At 34.1% G+C, this 20,330-nt stretch overlaps 2 protein-coding genes across 7 annotated transcripts in view; one reads left to right on the plus strand and one right to left on the minus strand.

Moving 5' to 3' along the window:
* RARB (retinoic acid receptor beta) overlaps positions 1-3,141 on the plus strand; it is a 702,390-nt gene extending 699,249 nt beyond the window's left edge. For all 5 annotated transcript variants that reach the window (XM_069475457.1, XM_069475459.1, XM_069475458.1 and 2 more), the window contains one exon: positions 1,625-3,141. In XM_069475457.1, coding sequence (XP_069331558.1) covers positions 1,625-1,824 — 200 coding nt within the window. In that variant the 3' untranslated portion in view covers positions 1,825-3,141. The remainder of the gene's footprint in view (positions 1-1,624) is intronic.
* The window catches only part of TOP2B (DNA topoisomerase II beta), a 64,388-nt gene continuing 47,171 nt past the window's right edge, over positions 3,114-20,330 (minus strand). For both annotated transcript variants that reach the window (XM_069475455.1, XM_069475456.1), the window contains exons 26-36: positions 19,666-19,821; positions 19,449-19,532; positions 17,069-17,263; positions 14,217-14,361; positions 13,780-13,941; positions 11,773-11,974; positions 10,386-10,465; positions 9,029-9,139; positions 6,240-6,365; positions 4,576-4,670; positions 3,114-3,684 (exon numbers count right to left, since the gene is read on the minus strand). In XM_069475455.1, the coding sequence (XP_069331556.1) occupies positions 3,517-3,684; positions 4,576-4,670; positions 6,240-6,365; positions 9,029-9,139; positions 10,386-10,465; positions 11,773-11,974; positions 13,780-13,941; positions 14,217-14,361; positions 17,069-17,263; positions 19,449-19,532; positions 19,666-19,821 (1,524 nt within the window). In that variant the 3' untranslated portion in view covers positions 3,114-3,516. The remainder of the gene's footprint in view (positions 3,685-4,575; positions 4,671-6,239; positions 6,366-9,028; positions 9,140-10,385; positions 10,466-11,772; positions 11,975-13,779; positions 13,942-14,216; positions 14,362-17,068; positions 17,264-19,448; positions 19,533-19,665; positions 19,822-20,330) is intronic.

Raw genomic sequence — 20,330 nt, forward strand, 5'->3', positions numbered from 1 at the left:
AATCTTACCCTGCTTGATAATCTCAATAGGTGATTGAGAGCTTGAAAAATCAGGTGACTGATTAGAAAAACATTGTTTTCAAGAGAATATACTATATGATGGCCTTTTTAATTTTTAAATTTTCTATGTTTATACATTTCATTCCAGCTTTCCATACAGCTCTGGTTTATGTAAACTTGACTCGTTTTTCCTGAACATTCAAACTTCAAGAAAAATGAATAGTACTTAGGGCAATTGTTATTGGTTAAGTTTCTCTCATTGTAGCCATATTGCTCTGTTGTATATAGGCAGATTTACTACTGCACACTTCTAAGCAAAGGAATTCTTGCCTTCCTGAGAGGTATAAATATTCTTTGCCTAGTGATTTTCAGTTTATGTGGCAACTCAAGCAATTAGAGAAGTGCCTAGAGCCATATCACAGGTAAGTGTTAGAGTAAGGTTTTTCTATGTAGAGAGACAACTCAGCAGCTGTTCTGGTACTAAATGTGCTATTGTCATTCTCCTTCCCCGCTAGTGTACACTATCCCTGAAGACCTTGACAAGCCAAGAAACAAACTCTTACTTCAGGAAGTGCTTCAAAGCATAGTGAACTTGTTTGACAAGGAGTCTGAATTCTTGAGCTCCTTCTAAGAAGTTTCTTCAGTGTGCATTTAGAATTCACCCCTAGCATAGGATTAAGAGTAGAAGCAAACAGCAGATGCCAGTGCTTAAGCAATGTAATTATGGTATCTCTGATTTTTAAAACTGAGGCTGTTTAATACTGTCCTCCACAGATAGTTAAATCGGTGGTATCTAACAGAATATACTGTGATTATGAAAATATTCTATAATCTGCACTGTCCAGTTCAGCAACCACTCACCACATATGGTTCCCAAGCACTTGAAATGTAGCTAATGCAACAGAGCACTGCTTTTCTAATTGTACTTAACAAATTTAAATTTAGCCACAGGTGGCAAAGTGGCTGCTGCATCACACAGTAGTGTTAGTTCAAGTTGTTGATAATTAGCGCACATTTATTACTCAATTCTTCCATTTGTGGGTAACTGGAATCCTTGCAACTATCGCATTTTCAAGATACACTTCTTTTTGTAAATTACATTGTTTCCTGAAACTAAAGCATGGAACTATCAAATTTAAACATGTCACCACCTCTCTCCTGCTTGTCCTTAAAGTAAAAGTGTTTTAATGTTGTAAAATCAGATTAGTTGCTGGGAGGCACTGTTTGTATAAGTTTCTGTTATCAAGATGAACAATAGTATCAGCTGTTGCTTCCATAAAAGATGAGTGAAGTTCTATCAGATAATAAAGAGACCCTTTATCAACAACTCTGAGCTGGTTAAGAAACCAATTGGATTGACTTTACAACACAGTAACATGATTTTTGGTGGATGCAATTCCTATTCTAAATACATTTTTATGTTTGTATTTATGAGAGCTATAGTAATAAACGGATCATCCTTTTCAACAAAGGTAAAAGCCACTTAATAGGTATATTCTATAACTCATATCACGAGCAAGAGTGAGTCTGAGGAAACACCTTTCTTAAAATAGATAAAAGTTGGTCCCTGGTTATCCAGTTTAACTCCTTATCTTAACCAGATTACGATTATCTCTTTTTAAAAGGTGCAGAACGTGTAATTACCTTGAAAATGGAAATTCCTGGATCAATGCCACCTCTCATACAGGAAATGCTGGAGAATTCTGAAGGACATGAACCCTTGACCCCAAGTTCAAGTGGGAACACAGCAGAGCACAGTCCCAGCATCTCACCCAGCTCAGTGGAAACCAGCAGCGGGGTCAGTCAGTCACCACTGGTGCAATAAGACATTTTCTAGCTACTTCAAACATTCCCCAGTACCTTCAGTTCCAGGATTTAAAATGCAAGAAAAAACATTTTTACTGCTGCTTAGTTTTTGGATTGAAAATATGTTAAAACTCAAGAAGGACCAAGAAGTTTTCGTATGTATCAATATATATACTCCTCACTGTGTAACTTACTTAGAAATACAAACTTTTCAAATTCTAAAACTCAGCCATTTCATGCAACCAGAAACTAGTTAAAAGCTTCTATTTTCCTCTTTGAACACTCAAGATTGCATGGCAAAGATCCAGTCAAAATGATTTACCCCTGGTTAAGTTTCTGAAGACTTTGTACATACAGAAATATGGCTCTGTTCTTTCTATACTGTATGTTTGGTGCTTTCCTTTTGTCTTGCGTACTCAAAATAACCAAGACACCAAGGTTATGAAACAGACTACTGTACACATCCACCTAAGAAAGGTTCAAAAAGATAACTGTCTTGCTTTCATGGAATGATCAAGACATCAAGGTAAGGAAACAGGACTGTTGTACAGTATGACAAGATAAGACTAAAGATATTCTAATTTAGTTAGTATGGAAGCTTGTCCTTGCTCTTTTTGATGCTCTCAAATTGCATCTTTTATTTCATGTTGCCCAGTAAAAGTATACAAATTCACTGCACTAGCAGAAGAGAATTCTGTATAAGTGTAACTGCCAGTTCAGTTAATCAAATGTCATTTGATCACTTGTTAATGTCACTTTAAATTAAAAGTGGTTTATTACTTGTTTAATGACATAACTACACAGTAAAAAAAAAAAAAAAAAAAAAAATACATTTTTACAGTAATGATAGCCTCCAAGGCAGAAACACTTTTCAGTGTTAATAAGTTTTTGTTTACCTGTTCACAAGCCATTAGGGAAATTTCATGGGATAATTAGCAGGCGGGTCTACCACTTGGACCATGTAATTCTAGTGTCCTTCCTGATTCATGCCTGATCTTGGGATTTTTTTTTCCAGCTGCCTTGATGCCAAGGGGCTAACATTAATTCCCAAAGACATGGGCATAGGATCTGCCTCCTTTGACCTTGTTCAATCACTATGAAGCAGAGTGAAAGCTGTGGTAGAGTGGTTAACAGACACAAGCGTCAGTTTCTTAGTTCTCATTTAAGCACTAGTGGAATTTTTTTTTTTTTTTTTGATATATTAGCAAGTCTGTGATGTACTTTCACTGGCTCTGTTTGTACATTGAGATTGTTTAACAATGCTTTCTATGTTCATATACTGTTTACCTTTTTCCATGGAGTCTCCTGGCAAAGAATAAAATATATTTATTTTAAAGGGTGTGTGGGAGATTTTTACTATACTTTCATCTTCAGTAAAGAGACAGAGAACACAGTTACATTTTTAATGTTTAAATTTCATTTCAAAAAGCAGGTCTGTAGTCTGCACCCATGACAATTAAAATCTGTGCTAATGCACGGCAGTCTATAACAATTCTACAAGCCATTCAGACAGTACATGACATTTCAATGAGTAAAAAAGAGCATAAAACTGTATGTGTAAGAACAAAATGTTAAAAGGCCTACCACAATAAAAAACCATCAATTACATCATCACATTAAAGTAAGCCAGATGTACAAAAGTCTGAGACAGAAAAGACAAAAGGACAACACAAGATAGTTGTTGAAAAATGTTTCTGTGCTCTTTGGGCACTTAATTAAACATTGCAAAATCAACATCTTCTTCTTCATCAGACTCTGTAAAATATTTTACTTCTTTCCTAGCTCGACCAGTCCGTGGCAGAGAAGGTGGTTCAGAAGTAAAGTCTGAGGGGAAGATGTCCACATCTGAATCCTGATCAAATGATGTTTTCTTCGGTTTCTAGACATTTTTTAAAAATAGATTTAAAACTCCAAAGTTAGGGGAAAAAAGACTACTGTTAAGAAGTATTACTCTTTATACTTCATTTACATTTAGGAAGTACTACAAATAATGGTGCTTTTATAGCATCATAATTGTTATGCTAATTTAACTGTACAACCTAATCATTTCTGGGAGGAAAAAAAGGATTACATGTAATAATTTGCCAGCTTGGTGGTCCTGTATTTACCAAGTCCCAGCCTCAAAAATGGAACACTGTTATTTCTGAAATTAAATATTATCCAAGTATGCACAATGCCCAAATTAGTAAAAGTCCAAGTTGTCCTATTTATAAGTACATATCTCAAGAATTCAGGGGAGGAAAACAAGACTCATGCAGTGTGCAATACACTGTAAGTGTTTATAAAAACGCAGAGAAGAGTCACTGATATGAACCAGAGGCATAGAAGATAACTGAATAGAAGTCAATGTGAAAACCAAGAGAAAGCTATAATCATCTATGTATTTTTAAGTTTTACTAGGAAGAGGAAAAAGGGGAGGCCAGCTGATGTCATACACTTACCTGAAAGAGAGAGTGTATTGCTGGAGAAAGGTCAGACTAATTGGGAAATCCAAGTTAAAAATAAATAGTCTTTAATCTAATATTCAGGTAGCATAAAACTTGTACAGCTCAATGGATGAAATGGAAGATTCTAAGTAGGTTAATTTATAGCATACTATTAGCCAAGAAATAGTCTCAATTATATAAATTTATACTTGAATAATTTCTTAACCATATGCAAAGCCCCCTATTACTAAGAGATGCTAGGTTTAAAACTGTTACAAGTCATAAGCAAACTAAGTCAGTTAATCTTGAACAAAACCATGCATTAAAATGATGTTCCTGATTACCTTGCTTGTTGTTTTGGGTATTTTCCTGGCAGGGTTATAATCGGCTTCATTTTCAGAGCCAGATGCTTTCCTTTTCTTTGCCCCTCGGCCTTTACCTTAAAATAATACAGAAGGTTTTTTTTCTCTGAAGGTTAAGTGCAATATAAAAAGATAAATATGATAGTTTACTTCTATTGCATGCCCAATGAATGGGGCACTGCCATTCCAGTCTCTTACTATGAATGATGTGCAAACAATTTTGCAGCATCATTTCAATTCTGGGATTGACATGACTAAAGAGTATTTCACCAGTATATTTATGCTAGTGGGAAAGTCCCGGAGACAAATGTACTGACCAAGGTTCTGATACATAAAAGAGAACACCTACATTTTGCTATGAGGTCCTTAAGCGTGAAAAGGAAATCTCTTAAGAGTGCTTCTTAAAATTTTTTTTCTAGTAAATATAATTTCTAATTTGTCATGGGCCAATACTTTTAAAACTATAATAAAACACAAATTACTTTAAAAAGTAATTACATGCTTTTTTATTAACACAAAATTATTATAAAGGTTTAAATTCTTACTCTCAATTTCACTTGTCACAAACTAGTAACAACCAACTACAGATCTCACTTTCAGTAGCACAGTCTTAGAATAAACTACCAGTATCAATCATAAAATAATCTGCCAAATCCATATTCCTTCTGGACTTAGACTTACCACATACAGCATTTTTTATCTATCTGACCTCTGATTCTCATCACTGGAGAAAGGAGGGAAAAAGGCTAGATGTTCTCCATCCCACAACGATACCCATGAAAGAGAAAATGGAACTAAATTGCAATTCTAAATCTTAAAAAATTTCCTGAGAGCTATGACCTACTAGATTGTATAAGTAAGAAAAGAGCCTAAATTATTTTGGGACGTCATTTGATCAAAGGAATCAGTAAAATAACATTTCTGAATTTTTTATAAAGGTTTCAAACCAAGCATACCTTAAGCATTGACCTCCCCAGTCACTTTCAATCTTTTCCTCCCTCCAGTCCTCCCTGTTTCCCTGCAGTTCTATAGCTCCTTAACCCAGCTACCCCTTTAAAAAGTAAAATAAACACTGATGAAAATATCCTTCAGCTGAGTAAAAGGTTGAGCAGCTACACTCAGAGGATATCATGTCTTATGTATTAATACATATTTTACAAAGCAACTTTAAGGGCTTTCCAGATTCTGGAGACAAAGAGGGCACGCCAGAGAAAAGAACTGGTGCTGGTGCATTGCGCGGCCTTAAGGACAGCTATTTCATATCCTAGATGAACAAAGTTTTGGTCCAAGAGTCCTAGATCTAGCCTAAGCCAGTAAGTGTCACACTTTAGTTAGTATGGAGTCCAAATCTGCCTGTTTGGTAACTTCCAGTGATTCAGCTGCAGGGGGTCTTTGAATCATTCTTAGGTATTCTTACTTAATCTCTTGGAGTCTCAATTTTTTAATTTGTAAAACAAAGTGACAGGACTAAATTGTTACACTTTATATGAACCCTAACACACCACTGATTCTGAAACCCTGCTTATTGAGGAGGAAAGCGATTTAAAATAAAAAAAGGCACCCGCCTCTCTAAATTCAATGAAACAGAAGAAACAATCTTTTCCACGCAGCATATGTTTAAAGGGTTAAACAAAGATAATTCTCACCTTTTGGCGCTGTAGTCTTCTTTGGAATGCCAAATTCTGAATCTGAGTCAGAGTTTACAGTCTCTACTATTTTCTTCTGTTTGGGGGCTCTCTTAGGCTTAGAGGCTGTATCTGAAGATGGTTTTCCTATTAAACAAATTACCATTTCATAGGTCACTATAATATACTTATCAACAAACCAAGCTGCAGTGAGTCCTATAACAATGGAATTTCTTACTGCTGCTAAGAAATTGAGTAGCCTTAAATAATGAAATGGTTTCTTTCTGCTTGGTGCCAGTATAAAGGGCAAACAATTTCTCAGAGATGACAAAATGCTTTTTATTTAATTATGTATAATTTGCCTTTAGATAATTCAACTGAGATATTTTAAGCAAGGGCCATTAAAATGAATTAACCAGTAATTTTTAAATATAGTATAGTCAAGACAAGAAAGTAGCATATTTGATACATTAATTATAACCCAAGTATAATCACATGATAGGTTCTACTTTTAAAACGTTTTAGAGGGGGAAAAAACAGTTTTATGGGATCCTCAAATACAATGAATAGAAACCAACTCACTTCCATTCGAAAGCTAAAATCCAGATTTAGCATTTTTATGTGGAAATAAATATGAAAATCCTAGATAATTAGACAATAGACATGAGGCCTTTGCTTTCTTGACTTTTGTTTTAAAAATAGACCTTGTTTTATAGCTTCATCTGCAGTTCTATGTGAAAACTGATAAATCACTTTTTACTTGTATAATTAATAAAAACTAATTTGGAAAAAAAATGTACTGAATGAATCTAAATTAACTGCAGACTTTCCTAGTAAAAATAAAAAAACCCATGCTGCTTCTATGGAAAATGTATTCCCAGTCTCAATTTGAGATGCTAGAGATAATGCCCCTCATTAACCAATAGCAGGAGACCTAGCTCTTTATGGCAGTGGCATCCACAGATTTTGTGGCTTTCCCCGCTCTGACCCTACATGACTCAATCTACCATAAGAGCCATACGGCAGCTCCTAGCAAGAATATAGATAAACTGAGTGTTCTAGGAACCGCTTTTTTTCTTTAACAGTTTCCATGCCTGGAGTAAGGTGAAACTTTCAACTCTACCAGGCAAACATAGGTCAGATATCTGAGTACTATAGGCTGCCTTTTTTCTGTAAACTAGTGGAACTACAGAATTTAATTTGTATAATATATGTAATTTGGGGATAACACAGACAATCCTAAAGAATGACATGATGTATCCTCTCCTTGAAATGGTATTTTATGGGAATTGTATTTTATGGGGAAGGCTGAGGACTTACTGGGCTCCCTGAGATCACACCACATACGCAGTCATTTATTCAACTAAGACAAGGCCAGTTAGGCTATTGGAGAAACATGCAAACAGAAGCAGTGGCATGATATCGTAGCCTTTTAGTTAATGCTACAGCTAAACTCTTAACTCATTACGTTAAATATGGGTGAATAGCTGATGAAGGAAACAGGATGATGTTTCAAGAAGTGACATGGCTCCCAAGTTTTTAGGATGTTTATAAGATGCTCTTATGAAAATGATTTTTTAGAAAAAGGATGCTTTGTGATTTAAAATAAAAAAAAAAGAGGGGATTATAGAATCTGCCTCAGTTTGGGATCCCCAGAAGCAGACTCTGACTGATCCTAAGAGAAGGATCAAGTACAAGTATTTATTTGCAAGGTAAAGAAAAGGGAGTACAAAAATGAGACCATGAAGAGAGGGTAGCCAATAACGGGAAAGTCGTCAAGCCAACCATCACTCTGAGAGCTTAGTCCCGTGGGGAATTTTTGGGAGCCAGTATTAAATACACATCCCACAGTCAGCTCACCTGAGAAGTGAGATATTTATAGACCAATTTTCTCCAATCACTGGTTAAGGGCAGCTGGGGGCAAGGGAGTGTTAATATTCCAGCAAGTGGCAAACAGAGTCTTCAAGCAAAGAAATGTAGATGCTGGACAAAGTGCAATGAAGGGGTAAAGGCAATGGGACATGGGGAGTCACCCAGTGTGTTGGCTAGAAAGACTCCTGTAGCCAACCAATTTCTCATTATAGTCTTAGTGCATTTAAAGTAAGACTTTCTAAAATTGTTTTTCTGCTACATTCAATACATGTGTGTCTGTAATGATGCTGTCCATTGTGGATTTTTAAGATCTTTGAGGGAACAGTCCATATTGTTTATTTACTTGTTGTCTTATATAGCACCCATCTCAATTAGAAGTGTTTTTTTTTTTTTTAAAGTATTATCTTTCAAACACAAAGCACTAACACTGACTTCCTTCAAAAAGACCAACGTACGTATCTTGCTACTAGTAACGGTTTCATAAATCAACTCAAAGTGCTTCACAGACAATCTAAGGCTATGGAAAAGAAAGAAGCTACATGACTCACAAAGAAAAAGAGGACCCCCAACTGAACTGAACAATCCCTCCATATAAGGAGTTGGGGCATGATCAGCATAGATAACAGAATCCAACTGCTAAGAAGAAAAAATTTACTTTTAATCTACTTTATAACCTAACAAGCATAAGGGAGCTTTAATAGAAAGCTATCTTTAGGTATCAATGCATGGGATTATTTTATAAATACAACAGCTTTAAAATGAAGTCTTACAGATGCAGTTAGAAAACAAGAGGAATTCTCCTTATACACATTTATACTTTATAACTGTTTTACAGTGAAGTGCCTAGTGCAAATAGTTTCAAATTTTATTGAAATTCCTTTTACATCAACTGTCTCTGTATATTTTATGCAATGCTTAACACAGTTGTAAGTACATACCCTTTTTAGCAGCTACTGTTTTACTTGGAACTTTATCTGTTTGTTTCAGACCAAATGATGGTGAAAAAACCGAAGCAGAATCTTCTTCATTACTGTCGAATTTAGCTGAATCTAAAAATTGCAAAACTTTTTTTTTAGTAAAGAGATTCTATAAAGATCTCTCAGTAAACTTTGAGTTAACTGATCTCTTCAGCCAGGTAATTGATGTTATAAATTTCTATTTTGTGATCATATAATCATGTAATCCACAATATACAAATAGCTGAAAATAAACTATATCAATGTCATACCTCAAAAATGTTAACACTGTTGCAAAACATACAAATGCACAGAGTAGTGAAATTAAAAGTCCCAAATGCTAATTATTTAAAATATAACTGGCCAATTCAAAAATACATGCCAATGATTTCTTTCAACATGAGATATGAAAAAGTTCCACTGTGATTATTTCAGTATCTACAGAAATAATATTATTAACCATTTCAGGAAGATCAGCAATAATGTTCAAATCTAAAAGAGCAATAAGTAGTCATATTTTTAAATCAATAAATCATCCAAGGTTAATTTAAAAAGGTATGCAAGCTTACCGCCAGTTTACTTTTGCATTCAAATTACTTTAATCAATCAATTAATTCTTCCCTCCTTCAAACCATAGCAGAAGCTTTTAGAATAGCTACTTGGATGTAAGTAAATATTTTTATATAACTGTTTTGATATGCTTTCAAAAATGAATATTTATATATACAACCCATGTTTATATGTTTATTTATGTATACAACCCAAATCTAGGTATGTCTGTATGTATGGATATGTGTATTAAAAAATACATGACAGTAAATCAATTAAGTGACCTGAAAAATTCCACATAAAAAAAAAAATAGAGGGAATTAAAAAAGTATACTCTGATTAAATTTCCTATGAAGGTTTTGGTTTCTCCAGTACTAGGATTTAGTAAAACAAGTGTGCACCTATATTGGTACCCACACACTTTAGAAAACTGTCATGCATACATTCACATTGCCATTAAAATCAAATTTCAATCTTTCAAAATTTCTTTTTGCATGTCTTTTCTCTCACAAAAACACTACATACACACATACATACTGCATATATACACAAGTTTGCATCTGCCTGTCCACCTAAACGCCTCCATAATGCATATTTTGACCAGTTAGCAGCCACCTCAGAAAAAGTAAATAAACCTATTATCTTGAGCAAAATGTAAAAAGGTAAATTTTCTACTCATGAAACATTCTGAAATTAAATCATGATGTAATGATTTATTTACTGTTTCTTCTCTACCACTAAAAGAGCAAAAATACAATAAGTAACCAATGAAGAGACTAAATGAGCATACCATCTTCTGACTTCTGAGAATATGAAGGAAATGAGAAGAGATTTCCAAAATCCTGACTTTTTTTGTCATGTGAAGATTTTCTATTAGAGAGAAAATAAACACCACAAAGAGCATATAATTTAAACAGTTGATTTCAACCCTGATAAGTTACAAATAGTATGCACTGCAGGATTATAACCATAGAATAAAACTCTAGTTCTCTTTGTTTCTTTCTCTGTTAAACATAAGGCAAAATTTTTTTCTCTTACGTGCACAAGTATGCACACATATACACAAACCATGTGTACACATATACACGTTCACAGATACCAGACAAATGATGTAGCATTAAAAAAAACAATGGAAACTAAGCAACAGTCTAAAGTTATACAAAATACCATTAAAATCAAATTCTATGATTGATAGAAATAATCATTCCGTAATTTAATATTAGCAAATTATGGGCAAAAACCCAAGGAAAAAGATAGAATCCCCATCACAGCAGGCAAAAATCTTATTTCCTGATCCTAGACTACAGGTGGGCAAGTTAATTCAGGATCTGGGCTAGGCAGTTGTAATAAGTGAGAAAATATTTCTTTAAAAAAATCTCAGGGGCTAGGCGTGGTGGCTCACACCTCTAATCCTAGCACCTTGGGAGGCCAAGGAGGGAAGACTGCCCGAAGCCAGGAGTTCAAGACCAGCCGGAGCAATAGCAGACCCCATCTCTACAAAATTTAGAAAAATTAGCTGGTGTGGTGGCACATGCCTCTAAGGCCTAGCTACTCAGGAGGCTGAGGCGGGAAGATTGCTTAAGCCCAGGAGTTTGAGGTTGCCTATGATGACGCCACTGCACTCTAGCCCAGGCATCAGAGTGAGAACTTGTCTCAAAAAAAAAAAAAAAAAATTGAAATAGTTCACAGACCTCACACCTCATGTTAGTATTCACACTCACAAAAGCAAGAAAAACCAATCAAGGCCAAATCTAGGGAAGAAACATAAACCTCAGAATTCTAAAGATTTGGTAACTTTTCTCAAAACCAAGTATTATCCAACTGTATCCGATGGACCTGCTGTCTATTTAGTAAAAACTATTTCATTGGAACATAGCTACACTAGTTTATTTACCTATTGTTTATAACTGCTTTCTTAACAGAATGGCATGAGTAGCTGTGACAGAAACCATATGGCCTGTAAAATCTAAAATATTTACTATCAAGATCTTTATGGATAAAAATTTCCCAATATCTCCTCTAAACTACAGCAATAGCTAAAGAAACAGCTGCAATACTAACAAAATTTATTCCTTCATGAGGAAGACCTTATCGAGAATGACAACAATTTCTTAGAGAGAGCTCACTGTATTTGGTAGATGTCTACAACAACTAACTGTACCATATTCATTACTTACTCTGGAGTAGCTTTTGATTTGCCTGGTGAAAACGTATATTCATCTTTATCTAAGCCATCTGAAGGAACAAATTCATCTTCCCCATCATTTGTTATGGGAGATGCTTTAACTTTCAATTCCTCTAAATCATTATTGTCATCATCATCATCAGCATCATCATCCTCTTCTTCTGAGAAATCAAATGTGTACTTAGGTCTTTCAGCTAGGAGAAAAATAAAAATGAATATTAAATCTAAGCTTTATCCACATGAAATATTACTGATAATACATTTGAAAAATATTCCAGCAATCTCTAAAAATACATTTAAAAAAAAACAAGCATTTATAGAACAAAAACCAACAACTTTGGCTTTAGTTATCTGATAGTGTTAATATCTGTCTTACATTTTCCAAGAGGCTATGAGGTAAAGTTGCATATGTTAGGAGAGCATAAACTGATGAGACTGTTTGATTAGGATATTGCTTGTTATACTGAAATACTACTCAAAAAACACTGAGGAAAGTAATCAATATGTACTTGTCTCACATGGTCACTGTACAAATCCCCGCTACCAACATAAGATGTGCCATTTCTACAACCACAAACAACAAGTTGTACAGTTCTTTTAAAAGGGCTAGACTTTCTCTTAACCTCTTAGAAAAAACTTCTATCTTCTTTTCAGGGTTAGTTTTGCTATAAAATAACAACGACAGTCAATTTTCAGATGAATGAGAAAAGATAGGAGACCATAAGACTTCAATATATTAGCAAAATAATAATTTAACATAATGCATAAAAAGGTACCAATTAAGGGGAAAAGCATACTGGTATAATGCAAATAAATTTTGTTATAATTTCTAGTATGTATTATGGAATAAAATTTAAAAATTGCTTGGATGCTATATAATTTTATACATTTTTTTTTTTTTTAAATTTCTTTCTTTTTGGAGACAGGGTCTTACTCTGTTGCCCGAGTATAAGGACAGTGACGTGATCATAGCTCACTGTAGCTTCAAACTCCTGGGCTCAAGCAATCCTCTCCCACCTCAGCCTCCAGAGTAGCTGGGACTATAGGCATGTACCACCATGCCTGACTACTAGTGAGATAGAGTCTCACTATGTTGCTCAGGCTGGTCTTGAACTCCTGACTCAAGTAATACTTCTGCCTCAGCCTTACAAAGTGCTAGGTGTGAGCCACCGCACCTAGCCCACATCAGTTTAGACATATGGAAAAGCCTATATATAGTTCTGAAGCATTTAATAAATTAATTTTCATATAACTTAAATTATTCATGTTAAAGATTCATCTACATTATGCTACCTATGTATATTAGGAAAAGAAGTTCAATCACTTAGTGATTAGAGAACCAAAGAATTTAAGCCTGACATATAATTAAAAATGTATCTCCCAGAGGATAACCACCATAATATTGTATCATTCATTTTAATAAATTAGGACTTAACAAAATTTCAGAAGAATCTATAGAATAGGAAACTCATCAGATTTTAATTATTTGAATACTTTACGTTAATGAATATTCAGAAAGGATCAAATCACATGCTTAACAGCAATATATAATAGCAAAATGGGATTCTGTAGTCTAACCATACTACTGTAATTATCTAAAAGAGAAACAAAGAATCAGACTCTTAAAGTAGGAGGAAATTTTTCATGATAGGAAACAAACAAAAACAAAACTACAAACCACTTCCATTAGATCCATCACTGCTGGTATACTACCAAGGTACAAAGGTACGTTTTTTACCAAACATCTTCAAACTATGGAAAAAACATACCCAAACTTTATAATAAAAATTAGTAAGAATGCATGATTCACTTTAGAGAAATTTATTTTATGTCCAACTTTGCTAGAAAAGACCATTCTGTAAAAGAATTTTTTTTTCATCTTCCTAACTTTCTGAAATAGTAGTGGTTTAGTACTTTAGCAACATGGATACCATACAATATCAAATTATAGGTCAAACTATAACATGTAATAAAATAAATATAAAATGTATCACAATACCAGCTGCTCTCCTAAGCAAAGAATCTCTTGGAATAACCACAGGTTCTGTTTCTTCCAAATCACTTTCTGACTTGGATTCATCATCTGACCAAGGATTCCGTTTCTTCACTTTCTTTGCACTGGGTTTACCAGATGATGTAGGTGTTTTTCTCACCCTGGTACCTAAAAGCAGAGGAACAGCAACAAGATAAGTATCAATAGTTATACAAATGTCATTAATAAAAATAAAACTGTTATATATGAAAAATTCATTATAAAATAACAAATGTTCATAAAAACAGAAAACATTACTTCAACTACTAGAAAAAAGCACAATCAAAAGAATCTATTAACAGTAATATCCTATATATATATATATATATATATATATATATATATATGGTTTTTCTCACATCAAAACAAAACAGAAAAAAAAAAAAACTATAGTAATTCCTCACCAGGCTCCTTTCTCTCCCTTTTGGGTTTGGGACCTTTATTTAGAGGACCCGATGGAGTCAACACCTCCTCTCCTGTACCTTCTACTGGTGTTCCACTGAATTCTTCATCAAATTCCACTTTTACTGCTGTGGTATCAAGGTCACCCTACATATTAAAAAGAAAACCAAACCATGAGTAAAAAAAAAAAAAAAAAAAATTAACACAATATATTTTAGAGATACAGTTCCACTCAAAAGATAATTTCAAGTAAAAAAAAAAAAAGTGATTCTGTTGAGGTCGTAACAGATGACTTTAGACCATGTTTTACTTTATTTCATTTACCTGTAGCAAATAATATTGCTTATAACTCTAATTTTCTGGTATACTCAATAGGATGACAGTTACTTAGAAGAAATCATAAAAAATAAGAAGGTAACTTTTGATTATCAAAGGGATTTCCAGACCAATAGTTAAGTATACTAAAAGGTACCTGCAAAATAAGATCCTACAGCTCAAGAAGGCCTCTATATACTAGAAAAAAAAAAATCTTCAAATTATTTAAAGAAAATAAGCAACAAATGCCATGCACTGCCAGGCACTAGAAGGCAAAGTTCCCAACCCAAGGACTATGAACCCCCACCCCACCCACACAAGGACAAGTCATTACAATACAAATAACAAATATAGAGGGAGGTATAGCAGTGGCCCAAGGGGAAAAGTGAACAACTCTGCCTAAGGCAAGGTCAGAAAAGCTCCATGAAGAAGGGGCCTTTTTGACTGAGTTCTAAAGGAATCACAGTAAGTTCATCAGGTAAGGAGGAGGGAAGAGCATCCCAGGCAGAACGCACAGAAACATGAAACATATTCTGTTTAACGAATTAGGTCTTGAAATACAGGAAATGGTTTTCACAGGATTCAAGGAAAGGTGAGAAGAAAGAGTAGCCAGGAGTAGAAACACAGGAAGGCATACAGGTGCTAAATCACTATATATCAAAAGTATGTGTGTAGTCAGTTGGGAGTCACTGGAGGTTTTTAAGCATTTGCGTAATAACCGGACTTCCTTTTTAGAATTATCATTCTGGTAATAAAAACTTAAAAGGAGGCCGGGCGAGGTGGCTCACGCCTGTAATCCTAGCACTCTGGGAGGCCGAGGTGGGCGGATCGTTTGAGCTCAGGAGTTCGAGACCAGCCTGAGCAAGAGCGAGACCCCATCTCTACTAAAAATAGAAAGAAATTATATGGACAGCTAAAAATATATATAGAAAAAATTAGCCGGGCATGGTGGCGCATGCCTGTAGTCCCAGCTACTCGGGAGGCTGAGGCAAGAGGATCGCTTGAGCCCAGGAGTTTGAGGTTGCTGTGAGATAGGCTGACGCCACGGCACTCACTCTAGCCTGGGCAACAGAGTGAGACTCTGTCTCAAAAAAAAAAAAAAAAAAAGGAATTAAGTGGAGAAACGTAGAAATCATGATTAAATGACTATAAATGGGGAGGCTAACTGAGAGGACCACTTTAAGTATCTCAGAGAAAACTTATAGAATTCTAAGGCAGTGCCAGTAGGGATTAAGACAAGGGGGTGGATTTTGGAATGACTTGGTAGTCAATATGATTTAGTTACTGATTAAGTGTGAACACTCCCAGGATTGTGGCTTATGTCAGTGATGGCTGATAGTGTCATTAACTGAGACAAGGCACAGAGTACGTTCTGAAATCAGGATAATGGGTCCAGTTTCAGACGTGCTTAGTTTGAGGGGCTATGGGCACTCAGGTAGCTATATAAGCCTGGCACTCCTGAAAATATTATAGCTTAAGGACACAGATTTAGGAGTCATAGATTTAGTTGTGAGTGGAATAAGCTCTGGCCATAGCCGAGGTTACTCGAGGAGACTATGTAAAGTGGACAAAAGAGTACTGAGAACTGAACCTGACAAACACCACCGGAAAAGGAGAGAAGCCATTTTCCTAAGGAGACAGGTAAATGAACCTGTGTGTGATGGGGAACCAGGTAAGAGAAAAGTAGGATAGACCTCAGTTTATCAGAACAGTGGAAGAGAGTGCCTGCTCTGATGTCAAAATGCTCCTATGCTTCAAACATTAGCTCTGTACAGAGAACTCTCCACTGTCTAATTCTGGCTCTTAGGTTCATTTCCTAAGCTCTGAATAGACTGAGCCTATATTCCCAACTACCTATTGGACTTATCTACGTATACATTCCCTAAATTCTAAAGTCAACCTGTCCAGAAATATTAGCCTCTCTAAGATCATCATGCATCCTGCTTCCTCAGCTCTGGACATTTTTTTCTGACGTTTCCTGCTGGCTAACTCTGGCCCGTCCAGCTCAAGGCTAGGTCAGTGTCATATTTCTAAAAATCTTCAATAGCACCCATCAGTGCCAATGACATAGAATGTGCTTAGTAATTGTTTAACTGAAGGCAAAAACACATAAACAAACAATAAAAGATGATAAGCTTACTTTGTAAGCCAAGTAGACTCTTTCCCACGATAAGACTTCCTTAACTGATCATGATATAGAACTAAAGTTTATATTTTAAAGTTGATATATTCATTCTTTTTCTTTTTGGGGGGGGGCCAAGGTTTTAATATAGAAGGCTGCTCAGTGGAGTGTTTCTAGCTCTTATTTTGAAAACTAAATTAAGTAGCTCTTTACATATATGTGATCTTTCACCAATGTTTTCCTTCTATGAATCAACTGCTCTCATAGAAAGAATCATTTCCTATCACAACTGAAATATATTAGAAACAAAATAAAGCATAATTTAAGTACACAGTAATATTTATATAAATTTCATATATATGTATATTCACTATAGACGTATAGTCTACTAATGAACTAAAACGAGATGTGTCATACCTTCTTCCTCTTCAGCAACTTTTTGCTGGCATCCGCCTTCATAGCAGTAATTTCAGGAATTATTCTTCTCCCATAAGGTGAGGGCATTGTCTCTTCCAATTGAAGTTTCTTCACCTTAGGCTTGCCAACTTTACCTTTTATTGCTTTTCCTGACATTCCAGCCAGAACATCTTCTCGTTCTTGCGCTTCAACTTTCTGAAGGATAATTATAAGGGGTGAGGGGGGCCATAAACAACTTCTTAGAAAAGATGATCACTACTTCATAAGTAACTGAAACAAATTTTATTCACTCACTAAGGAATAAAGCTTTCTTTTTAACTAATCTAATCCAAGATAAAGGAATGGAAAAAAACAAAGGATTTTAAGTCAGTCATGAGACCTAGGTTGTAATCCTAATTCATCTAACTAGCTTCTCATTTGTAATACAAGAGGGTAACAATGACTAAATGACCTAAATAGTCCCTTCCAATTCTGGGGTCCCATGATGTATAATGGAATCAAGACCTCTGATGAACTAGTATCATCAGAATCCTAGCAAATCATACACAAAGGCAGTTCTGTTAACAAATATGAAGCTATTCTTTTCTACTGCTTTAGCCATAATAAAAAAACACGAAAAAATTGGTTCATAAATTAAACTTAGGAGGGTAACAATAAATGATAATATAATCATGATTAATGTCATAGAGTCTGCATTTTCCAAAACTACTCCTTCAAATAATTAGCAGGCTTTGAATGGCCCAAGAGAAAATGACATCTCTTTAAAGATTTTTAAAAGATCTTTGTAGCCTAATAGTGTAATAACAATAACATAAAATTTAAAATCACACAGACCTGGCTTTCAATTGCACTTCCACTTACTAGTTATGTATCCTTGGGAAACAACAGCTAATTTATAGAGGACCTACCATGTGCTAGGCATTTAAAAAATCCCGTGATCCCAACTTTATGGATGAGGAAACTGGATCTCTGAGAAAATGAGTAATTGCTCTTAACCATAATGATGTAATTCCTCTCTAAGTAAGTTATTTAACCTCTCTAAGCTTCAGGGTCCTTATTTGTGTAACAAGTTAATGATAACTTCTTTCATGGTGGCGGGTGGAGGTCACTCTGGGCATTACATAGAAGGTAGTGCTGGCATATGATAGATATTCAATTGATGGTATCATTAGACTTGAAATGATACAGAAAAACATGAAATTTAAATCTAAAGATTTTTAGATGTTTTTTAAAAAGACTATAGCCAGAATTTAAAATTAGCTGTTTGGACCTACTTTGATAATAATCAAATGATAAATTAAAAGTGAAAAGAATATTTTTCACTAGGATTGTTTTGAATGATGACTTTTCAATAGTGAAGATATTTATAGGCATAACAACAAAAAGTTCCCTATGCTTCACTATATTAGTGATCAAACTTAAAGCAATATCAGAATATCATTAGTATTGACCAGGAATAATTTTCCTTTTGATATATGCTTGCTTTGTTTTTAATGGATATTAATTTTTTAATGAATAATATCAGCCAGCAGAAAAAATATGCCTCAAATTTTTAAAAAATCTAATTAATAAGCAATAGAAGAAAAGCATACATCAAGAAAGACTTCTATTGTGGCACTTGAATGATCACTGAGTGTTATTTAAATCAATACTAAAACACTGCAGAAATTCTTCTAGGCAACTAATATACCATACTGTTCTTCAGAGTCCTAATTCTGACTTAGGCCACAAAAATAAAACTACAATATGTGGACAAAAAAAAATCAATGAAACAACTAAAAAACAGAAGTGTTATCATATAAATAATAAGAAATGATAGTTTACCTTTTGTTACTCAAAATCAGATGTTCATACTGCTGCTATTAATTTACTTCTAATATTTTCAGTGGGCAATTTTAGAAAAAGTTTACATTTTATACTTTTTCTCTACATTTTTTACTTTTTAAAATTATAATTCTACTTGGAGAAAACTAAGTTATTTAAAAATATTAAAATTTCTGTTATAAATCTAAAGAGACTATCATTCTACTCCTAAAATCAAAGTACTTATATTAAATTATATACACATATTGGTCTTACCTCCTTGCAAAAAAATAAACTGAATCAATTAGCCAGTTTAAGTCACCTAAGAAATTTTAATAGAAAGTAGTAGGGTTTAATGCATTCTAAATTTCAACTCCATAGCATCTGCATTCATCCACACTAGAAATAACTTTTCTTTATAACTTCATATAAATAGAAGCTTAATCCTAACTCAGCATGTACACACATTAACCCTCACAGAGCTGAAGAAAACTCTAAGATAATTTAATTTAAAAACATTTTCATTGTTTCATAAACATTACTTTTCCAAATAAACTTTAATAAAGACTTAACCTACATCCAGTTCTTCAACAAATGCTGCTAAATCTTCTTTCCAAAGATCTGAAGGAGATTTTCTTTTAAGATCATTGACCTCTCGCCCCTATAATAAAAAAGTAGTACAGTTTAAATATTCAATAGTTTTTAAATGTAAAAGGGTAAATAAAAATACTTTTGGAAAAAGATACAGATAACACTGAAGTACTTTCAAATTATTTAACCCACAAAGTTCATACTTTTGAATCTCTTTGTTTAATCAGTTCTTCAACTTTTTCTTTAGTAAGAGACCACAGAGACATATTTAAAATATAATTAAAATCAGGGCCTGAAGGAGTTCCTGAATCGGAGGAACTATCATCATGCTGGTTTTGTGTTTCTTCCTCTTCTGCTGCCTGTAAAAAATAATAAACTTTATATTAAAATCCTGTATAATATCAAATTAATGTTGAATGTTATTGAGTTAAAAATTCTACAAATGCTATGCTGTTAATGCTATACCTTCAGGGTGGAGGGGTTATTTTATATTATCTAATAAAAATATATTTCCTATAAAAAGTTTAAAATTTTCTAAAGATGAACAATCTTCAGCAGGAATGGTATATTCTGTCCCTATTTATCCAGGAATCTGATGAAAAATTAACACTCTCCTCAGGAACTAAGTAACAAAATGAGAAGATAACACATCTTAAAATTAATAGAGTGGAGCTAATGTTTTATTACTGCATCTTGTCAGATTCTTATACTGGTGGGTGAATGAACAATCTGAAACCCAAAATAAATACCACTTATGAAGAATGTTTTACAGTTATAATAAATATGCTAAGGTACATTCACTCACAAAAGATGAATTCTCAATAAAAATTCTGTAAAGTAAGAATACTTATGTAATGACTCAGAAAGT

Source organism: Eulemur rufifrons, chromosome 7, assembly GCF_041146395.1.
Source record: "Eulemur rufifrons isolate Redbay chromosome 7, OSU_ERuf_1, whole genome shotgun sequence".
NCBI lineage: Eukaryota > Metazoa > Chordata > Mammalia > Primates > Lemuridae > Eulemur > Eulemur rufifrons.